At 48.0% G+C, this 10,356-nt stretch overlaps 1 protein-coding gene across 1 annotated transcript in view; it reads right to left on the minus strand.

Moving 5' to 3' along the window:
* The window catches only part of LOC142470958 (extracellular calcium-sensing receptor-like), a 37,444-nt gene extending 27,981 nt beyond the window's left edge, over positions 1-9,463 (minus strand). Inside the window, exons 1-2 of the mRNA XM_075577765.1 lie at positions 9,345-9,463; positions 8,928-9,219 (exon numbers count right to left, since the gene is read on the minus strand). Coding sequence (XP_075433880.1) covers positions 8,928-9,219; positions 9,345-9,463 — 411 coding nt within the window. The remainder of the gene's footprint in view (positions 1-8,927; positions 9,220-9,344) is intronic.
* Positions 9,464-10,356: the final 893 nt, after the last annotated feature.

Consider the following 10,356-nt stretch of genomic DNA (forward strand, 5'->3'; position numbering starts at 1 on the left):
CTGAAATAACCTATACTGCTTACTTCCAGATCTGACTCAAGCTTCACACGGAAGACATCGGAATCCCCCCTAACCCAGAAGAAAGGTAGGGAACACATCCCCTCCAATGTATAACATTGCCGGAATGAGGGTACCTGGACATTGAGGGACTGCGGATCAGGTAAGATCCCAGGCGGGATTGCTGCTTTAAATATTCTGGCTTTTTTTTTTAGATTCGACATTTATACACACACACACACACACACACACACACACACACACACACACACACACACACACACACACACACACACACACACACACACCTAATTGTAGTATAATGTAATACAATAAATAAACTAATGTCAAAAACGAATGTTCTTACTAGGAATTTGTTTTTTTAAAATGAGGGACTGGGGGCGGGATTAGAGGCGGGTTGGGGGCGGGGTTGGGGGCGGGATTAGAGGCGGGACTAGGTGGCGAGTAGATTTTTTGTTCGGCGAGTAGATTTTTGGGTGATTTGTCAAGCACTGTATATATGTTATATATATATACCCTATTCCTCAATTCTAAGACGCATCTTTTTTTCTGAATTTCACATGTCTTAAATCGCAATGCGTCTTAGAATCGATGTAGTATAAACAAATTGTTTTATTATAAAGTGTCTACAGTACTAACCCCATCTTTTCACTTACAGTACCATGGTTCAGGAGAGGTCCCATGTCAGCAGAGGATGAAGCGGGCGGCGGGAGTGTGCCCGGTTTGTGGCGGGAGTACGGCAGGTCAGGTCCCAAGTCTGCAGGTGAATGAAGATAAGAAGATGGCAGGCGGGTGTGCGGGGGTGGAGGGCGGCAGGAGATCATAATATCAGGAGAGCTGAGCAGGAGCAGAGCGGCATAGGGGAACGGCTTGGGAGGTGCACACTGTACCCCGGAAGTCAGACACTGGTCAACATTCGGTGTTACAGTTTGCACCTCCCCAGCCTTTCCCCTATGCCGCTCTGCTCAGCTCTCCTGCTATTATGATCTCCTTCAGCCACCACACCACATGCCCACCCACTGTCTTCTTATCTTCATTCACCTGCAGACTTGGGACCTGTCTCGCCGCACTCTCGCCAGCTGTGCATCTTCAACCATCTGCAGACGTGGGATCTCTCCTGCCGCCGCTGCCCGCTTCATTCTCTGCTGACATGGACCTCTCCTGAAACATGTTAAGTGAAAAAGTAATTTTCCTTGATTGTAAGGGCCAAATCGATGGTGCGTCTTACAATCGATGGCGTCTTACAATCGAGGAAATACGGTATATATATATATTTGATCTTAGTACAATATGTGTGTGTCCTGTACTAGGATCCTGTCTTACAATCCAATATATGATCTTAGTACAATGCATAAAATGCAAACCTAGGACTAGCCAATCCTTTATGAGGCTTCACTTCCCTGATCATGGTTGTTTAATTATTGAAGTTGTTTCTCTGTGATCAAGCTCACTGCCACATTGTGTTCTGCTGTCTCTCCATTGCCTGACCCTACTACGCTACCGGCTGCCCGCTGTCTGCTGCTTGCTACCTTCCACCTGTCTGCAGCCTGCTGCCTGATGAATGCTGCATGTCTGCTGCCTGCTACCTGCTGCCTACTGCTTGATGCCTGCTGTCTGCTGCCTGCTGCCTGCCTATGGCCTGCTACCTTCAACCTGCTGCCTCCCTGCTGTCTGATGCCTGCTTGCTGTCTACTGCCTGCTGCCTGCTGCCTGCTGCCTGCTGCTTCCTGCCTGATGCCAGCTACTTGTTGCCAGCTACTGCCAGCCTGCCGCCTACTGCTGCCTGCTGCCTGCCAACCACCTGCTTTCTGCCTGTTGCTTGCTACCTGTCTGCTACCTGCTGCTTGCTGCCTGCCTCTGACAATTGTCTGTTCACTGACCACTGCTACGTGCCTGTAGACTGCCTCTGACCTTGCCTGTCTATCTACTCCTGTCAGCAAGATCCAGCAACTGGGCTCCAGCCCTGCAGTTGCTATCTGTGACAACCTCCCTCCTCACTCCCTCATGCACACCCTGCCACCCCTCTCCCCCTGCCTCCTCTGCACCCTTGGCTCAATCCTCTCTCCTGTACCTCCTGCCTCCTCTCCTACCACCTCTCCCCCCTGTTCTTCTGCACCCCTGCCTCCCCCTCTATCCTCCTGCACCATCTGCTCTTCTCTCTCTACTCCTGAATCTCCTGCACCCCAGCCTCCTCTCTCTGTCCTACTCTACCCCTGGTTCTCTCTCCTCCTGCACCCCCTATCTCCTCTCGCTGTCTGGCTGCAGCCCTTTATGCGATTCCTGCACTACCTCCCCCCCACAAAGACACGCATACACAGCTCTGTCATTGCTAGCCATGTATACTGTAATGATGGTAATGGGGTGAGATGTGCGGGCATAGGGGTAGTGTTGGTAAATGTAGGTTTATAGGGTGAGAGGTTGGTGTTTAGGATTTGTGGTTGTATAATAATGGTTAGTATATACAGTTGGGGGTTGAAAGGGAGATATGGGTTGTAAGATATGTGTGCAGAGTTATGCAATGGAGACTGTTTTAAGGTGAAATTAATATAATGGTTTATTGCCTGACGAAGCGCCAAACCAGGTGTGAAACGCGTTAGAGTGCTCTACCTTCTGTATGCCATGCTGTCTTTTTCATTAAATTGTTCTTAAACTAAGCTCCAGTATTGTAGCTCTCCTTGTTACCTGTTCCTGCTTGCTGCTGTGCTCTGTTTTTTCCTCTTCACATTGGATCTCCTAAGACTGAGGATAGCTTTTTGAGAGATGTCCAGCTCCTCAGCGAGACTGTGACGTTCTTGTTTAGAGACTTCCAGTTCTGTATGGTGATTGCTGATCTCTTGGTGGGAGGCATCCACCTCTATGTGGAGAGTATGAACCTCGTTCTGCGATATGTCCACCTCTGTACTGGCACTGTTGATCTCCTGGTGTGAGGAATTCAGTTTTATGCGATGAGTGTGAACCTCATTCTGAGAGACTTACACCTCTCTATGGCAATGGCAAACCGCTTGCTGAGAGAGACTAATCTCTTTCAGTGCCGCCTCATACTTCTGTTTCAGATTAGCAATCATTTTCATTTATGGCAGTAATAGTAGCATTTGCTGTCTTCAGCTCAGTCATCTGGTTCTCTAAGTCACTACAAAAGCGACGCTCAGTGTTCATCACTGTCCCACAGTCAAAGGCAATTGAGAACAGATCACTCTGTAGCTTGCCATTAGCTTCTATCTCATGTTTCAATCGTTTACAGAGCAGATCACAGTTATGCCCGGCAGCCTGCAGCACATCTTCAGGGCTGGTCAAGGGATCGTCACTCACGGGTTCAGGCTCCGCTTCCCTGGTACGGTTGGCTGAGGATTCCTCAGTGTTGGCACCGGACAGACACTTCTTTGGGTTACATGACTTCTGCCTTGGGCCCTCTGGATATTCTGTCATCCGCGTGCTGAATCCTCCATTTTCTCTAGGCTGCAGGGCATCTCGGACCCCCTTTTTCTCCGCGGCATCTCTGGACGTGTCTGTTCCTTCCACGATAAGTGAAGCACAGCTTTTCTTTTTCCGCCTCTTTGTTTTGGACGACTCTGTCCCATCAGGGATACTGGGGTGTCACGATGACATCAACTTTTATCAACACATTTATATTTCTGGGTACTTGATTGAACAGAACAAGTTGCAAAATAAATTGTGATTTATTTCCTTAATAGACAAACACACGACATCTGCAGAATACACTTAAAACACTCACTGGGATTAGGAAATTAAAGAAATTGTCCTTGGAACAAAATAAATTGTCCTTTGCTTGCCAGTGCAAGAAATTCAGCCTTGGTTTTAAAAGTCTTGTGGTTATGTGGTTGTTAACCCCTTCACTCCTGGACTGGTTGCCGCTGTACTGGAACAAAATCTTGCATCTTTACATCATGGATTACAATTCAAGAATTACACTGGGAATAAATGAGAAGCCACATTTATAGACTGCCCAAAGCTATCTTTAACATGTGGATCCAATCCCCTCGTGGGAACAAAAAAAACCACGAATAGCCAAGTGACCCACAGTTCATAAGACCGGTCAAAAGGGCTGTCCGGTGGGCAGGGCGCATGGGTCAGGTTGACGCCCATGCCACTAAGCATACCTGGGCTACTCCCATAACTTGGGGCCACTAAGTCTGATTTTTGACCCGGAGGGGTCACTAGCCTGACATCTGCTGTGCATCAGTATGTCAGTTTTGTATACATTATGGGTCTCTGGGTCTTGTCATAATTGACACTCTTTTAGACAGGGGACTCTGAATCTGTGGGAGCCATTTGAGGCTCCATCATAAAAATAATTACAGCCCTTTGAGGCTCGGTCATAAAAATACTGAAGCTCATTCACCCATATCACAGCTGGATGTCCAAGTAATTCCTCCTTGGACTTACAAAAAAATACCTCCTGCCTTACATTTAAGATCTGCTATCATGTGTTGGTTAGAGGATGGCAAGCAATGCATCTTGTCTTTTACCCTCACAGACAGGGAATGGCCTGCAAATGGGGAATAAAAATGGCGGGGACAGGGCAACAACAGTAATGCATGGCAAATCAGGTATTAACCCTTTCCTCCCCGTCACATGGGGTCTCAGTCTTTATTTGAAACTTCAGCTTCACTATATCCGCTAGACTTTTCTTGCAGTTGCGTTAGCTGGCAGGAATATTCGGGTTCATAGAGACCTGTTTGTTCGGTGCGTACCGAGTTTAGGCACCTCAACCATTCTTGGGGTTTTTTGTGGGTGTGACTCAGTTCGGGTTCCCCATAAAAGATATCTTCTTAAGACCGGAAAGGACACTCTTCCGTGGGGTACGGTTCATTACAGGAACACCACATATTGTCCTCCATTTTGGTGCTATCAGGTGTATTTTCCTTCCTGACCTCGGGAGGTGCTATTGCAGCTTTTTTCACTGTATTCGCTAGAACCCCCGACTGGTAGTCCTACAGGTGGGCAGACTTTGCTTACAGAGTTTGTAGCTCTCACATGCGTCTCTGTAGACTTTTTATTTTTCTTCTTCACTTTGGAAGGTTCTGAAACATCAGCAGTACTGTGCTCACATTCTTTCTCATAATAATAATAATAATAATAATAATAATAGCATGTTCTTGAATAGCACTGCTAGTTTTATGTAGCGCTTTACAGAGACATTTTGCTGGCACAGGTCCCTGCCTCGTGAAGCTTACAATCTATGTTTTTGGTGCCTGAGGCAGAGGGAGATAAAGTGACTTGCCCAAGGTCACAATGAGCCAATACCGGGAATTGAACGAGGTTCCCCTGCTTCAAACTCAGTGCCAGTCAGTGTCGTTACTCACTGGGCCACTCCTTCTCCCAGCAATACTTGATGTGCACTTGCCAAGTAAAACTTCTCTATCTTCCTTGTGACCACTGCGCATTGCTTGCTGCTGCAGTTCCTTGGCACGTTGAAAAAAATATTCCCTTGGCTACTGCCCTTTTTCTGGGGCCAATTAGGGATCATACTCATCATCCGTATAAGGCCTGAAGGGACACTGCTACGTGTGGCTGGGCACTTTATACCAGGAACACATTTTCTTCCCCATTCTTGCAGAGTCTGTATTTGACTTCAGCTTGGCGACCATTTTAAAATCCCATTGAGGTTTTTTTTTGCAGTTGTAGTTTTCCTGCCTGGATGTGTAGCCCTTTAAATCTGGTCACTTCTGCATGTGATTCTTTGTTTTGTTGCTCAGGCTGTTGCAGGAACATATGCAGGCAAAAGCACAAAAGATTCACAGATAGTCTCCGGACCCATTTGAAATTCAAGGGCCACCTCTCATCCCATCTTCTAACACCATATGTAAGAGATGTGTGCAGAGGTATGTAATGGAGACCATTTTTAAGTTAAAATGAATATAAGGCTTTATTGCCTGTTCCTTTAAACAATACAGCAAATCAAAATATACATAAAACAACAAACACCTATCCCTGTGTAAGGGCTGACATACTTCCCTAGTCCCTCTCTGCAAGGCTGGGGGGTGGGGGGGAAAGCCCCTAACCCACTTATCACCCCAAAGTCTCGGCGGTACCTTAACAAAGGCTGCCCTTCAGGTCAGTTGTGTCCAGATAGTTGTCTGTGCTTGAGGGTCCAGGTATAGAAGTCTGGTCCCCTTGTGTCTTGCTCTCAGAACACAGCCCTCCTTTTCCTTACTGTATGTCAGCTCCATTGTGAGCTAAGGAATCTGTTCTGTTTCCAACAGGTGGCTTTTCTTAGTGCTCTAATATGACCAGGTGGAGTCCCTGCTGGATTTAGAGGCAGTTTCTCTCAAACAGTGATAAGTTCCTGTTATATGAGTATATAGAGGTATAGAGTTATGGCAGCACATTAAAAGATTGGAATAATGATAGCTATAGGGTGAGAGATGACAGATGAGTACATAGTATTGGGTTTGGAGTTGGTTGTATTGTTGGAGGTCAGGATATAGGTGGATGTATAGTAGGATGAGAGGTTAGTACTGCATACAGTAGGTCCCCACTCAGATGGCGGGTTCCGTTCCAGGCTGCCGCTAGAAACCGGAAATCGGTGAAAAGCGGAACATAGCATTTGCTATGTCCACCGGCGATTTCCCGTCACTCCTACCTCCTACAACGTCCCAGAGTGCCCCCTTCTGTGCATGTGCGGCCTCTGAGGCCCGCCTTCTGAGCATGCGCGGACTTGGCGGTCCTCCTTCAGGGCATGCGTGGACTTGGCGGCCCCTCTTCTCAGTACCGCCATATTGGCGGATCGCCGAGAAGCGGGGTCCTACTGTATAGGGTTAGTATTCTGGAGCCAAAGGGTTTACGCTGGGTAAAGTATGGCCAGACAGCTTAACTAGTTCCTTTTACAAACACCACAAGTTCTTTGTCTTTTCTTCACTTTATTGGAAAGCAGCAGATATACAAAGTTAGTTGCAGATGGTGGTGTAGTGAGAGAGGGCTTCTCTACAGTGAGGGTGCTTATAGTGGGGAAAAAGTTAAAAACTTTACTCTTACCAAGAGGCGGAAGGCATGAGCAGTGCTTACTAGGGCCTCGTTCAGGGTGCTGGCTTCGGAGGGAGGGCGTGCTGACGTGCGTGCTGCCGTGAGAAACAAAGTATTCAATTTGAATACTGGTTGTCAGGGTAGCAACTGCCCTGTCTCCGAAGCCAGGAGTTGAAGCTGACTACAGTTTCAATAAACGAAAATTTCGTTTTTTGGAGCTGCAGCAGCGTCACAGGGACCAAGGGAGCCAATGAAATCATTCTTCAGAATGATTTCATGACTGCAACTTGGATACTTACCCTGCCGTGTGTAACCCCGCCCCCTCCCCGCCCCTCTCCCCAACACTGAAAAGTCTGCTGGGGGATAAACACAGATCGCCCAGCAAACTGCAGCACTGCCTCCCTCACGCCCTCCCTCCGAGTCCTGCAGCTGACACCCTGAACGAGGCCTTAGCCTGCTGAGGTAGAAAATAAAGATTAAGGGAAGTATGTCACAGGAAGAGAGACTGGGCTGAGTAAACTGTGAATACAGACAGGGGACAGTGGGAAAGTCCACTTTGCCAGGGGAATTACAGGGGTTGTCACGGCAACCAACTCCAGCAAGCTAGAAGATGAGAACATAACTAAATGTATCCATTTCCACCTGCACTGGGAATTATAACTGCAGGGAAAACAACATTATTTAAAGGGCTGGCAGGCAGAGCTGCAAGGAAAAGGGGGGGGGAGGAACAGAGGGCAACAGAAATAGACATTCCTGTTCCAGGACAGTTAGTGTTGGTATATTGATGATTTTAAGGTGAACGGTGGGTGTATAGGGATAGGGTTTGTATAATTATTATTATTATAGGATGACGTGTGTGTACAGGATGAGAGATTGGTATATAGAGTACCTGGAAATGTCTCAAGTCCACTGGAGTCCAAGATTGCATGTTTCCTATAACACATGGTATGGAAAGGTGACAAGTCATGTGTGCCTCCCTGGGAAGCTATCATAGGACCCAGGGAAGATGTATGTATCACGCCAGTCTGTCTAATTAACGTAACCTGTGTGTATAATAAAGTCCCTGGCTCCCCCTTTTTACCACCTGCTTACACCACAAGCCATCCTGGACACGCCAGCACCCTGAGGTATGAGTCTCTAACCACCTGCACCCATCTGTTCCAACGCACTTAGATGTGACCCTCTCTCGAGGCCGGGCAAAGAAGGGTTACAAAAGTAAGAAAGAATTAGAGAAAAGTGTGGGGGACAAAAAGAGGAGAGAGAGAGAGAGAGAAGATGAAGGTGAAGAAAGAGAGAGAGTGAGAGAAGATGATTGACGTGTAGGAGAGAGGAAGAGAAAATGAAGAAAAGATGGGGAAAAAGGAAGAAACAACAGGAGAGAACTAGAGAGAGAGAAGAGAGAGAAGAGAGAGAGCGAGAGAGAGATAGAGAGAGAGAGAGAGAGAGATGAGAGAGACGAGAAGAGAGAGAGAGAGAGAGAGAGAGAGAGAGAGAGAGAGAGAGAGAGAGAGAGAGAGAGAGAGAGAGAGAGAGAGAGAGAGAGAGAAATCAGGGGGTAGATGGGCAGAGTGTCTGTGATGTGGGTCCCTGTGTCCCCTCTCTCTGCCCCTCATTACAGGGGAGGAGAAGAGATGGAGACAGCGAGGTGACACAGAGAAAGAGGAGACAGAGAGAGAGGGGACAGTGACAGTGAGAGAGAGAGGGGGGGGGGCAGTGACAGAGAGTGAGAGGGGCAGTGACAGAGAAAGAGGGGACTGTGACTGTGAAATGAACGAGAAAGAGGGGAGAGAGAGGTAACACTGACAGAGGGGAACGAGAGGGGACAGGGAGAGAGAGAGAGGTTTGGAAAGCTCTATAAACTAGAGACCTGTGAGTTTTGGAGAGCTTTGTACACATGAAGAAGTGGCACTCATACACTCTCTTACCTGCGGGTATCTGTACAGTCCCAACATTTGGGCCATTAGGATGGAACGTGTGGACCCAGAGTCTCCAATGACACCGGCTAGAGGTGGTCCGTTGTGACACCGGTAATTGGGGATGCTTCCTTGTCCTCCTGACAGAATCCAGAATATCCCCTCTGCTACCCGTCTCATGGCAGCGCAGGAGTCAAATATCTGGAATCCCAGAGTGATGTTGGGGAGGAGGTCAGGGTTTGCATTAATCTCTTCTATAGCAAATATCATTGCTTGCATGTCCTGATATTTCTGGAATTCAAACCTAGAGGAAATGTCCCAGACAGTGTGTCAGTGGCCCACACACACATACACACACAAATAAACACACACAAACACATACACACACATACACACACACTGTCAGTCTAGCATTCAATGAAAACTTACGTCTGACATTTAAGATCTGCAGGTTTGTTTGTGAAGAGGTTTTCGCTGTAGCTTCTGCCAACGTGAATCAGAAAAGTTCCCCCTATGATAATGTCTCCAGACCCACTCAGATTATCCATCTTCATATTTCCCAGCAGACCAGATAGCAGCCTCAGCCCTGACTCCCAGCACATACAAACTTCCACAGCTAATGTGTATAAACCCCACATTATAACCAGGAGCAATCTTCCCATTCTGTATAAACAGCAGATCTGTCTGTGTCTGTGATTCATCTGTAACTCCCAGGGAGAGGGGCTCCCTCAGTCTGTCAGTGTCACACACACACACACACACACACACACACACACACACACACACACACACACACACACACACACACACACACACACACACACACACACACACACACACACACACACACACACACACACACAGGAGAGGGGCTCCCTCAGTCTGTCAGTGTCACACACACACAGGAGAGAGGCTCCCTCAGTCTGTCAGTGTCACACACACACAGGGAGAGGGGCTCCCTCAGTCTGTCAGTGTCACACACAGGGAGAGGGGCTCCCTCAGTCTGTCAGTGTCACACACACAGGAGAGGGGCTACCTCAGTCTGTCAGTGTCACACACACACAGGAGAGGGGCTCCCTCAGTCAGTCTGTCACTTCACACACAAACACACAGTGAGAGGGGGCTCCCTCAGTCTGTCAGTGTCACACACACAGGATGAGAGGCTCCCTCAGAGTCTGTCAGTGTCACACACACAGGAGAGGGGCTCCCTCAGGTCTGTCAGTGTCACACACACAGGAGAGGGGCTCCCTCAGTCTGTCAGTGTCACACACACAGGGAGAGGGGCTCCCTCAGTCTGTCAGTGTCACACACACAGGGAGAGAGGCTCCCTCAGTCTGTCAGTTGCCACACACAACACAGGTAGAGAGGGCTCCCTCAGTCTATCAGTGTCACACACACACAGAGAGAGGCTCCATCAGTCTGTCAGTGTCACACACACAGG

Source organism: Ascaphus truei, chromosome 20, assembly GCF_040206685.1.
Source record: "Ascaphus truei isolate aAscTru1 chromosome 20, aAscTru1.hap1, whole genome shotgun sequence".
Taxonomy (NCBI): Eukaryota; Metazoa; Chordata; class Amphibia; order Anura; family Ascaphidae; genus Ascaphus; species Ascaphus truei.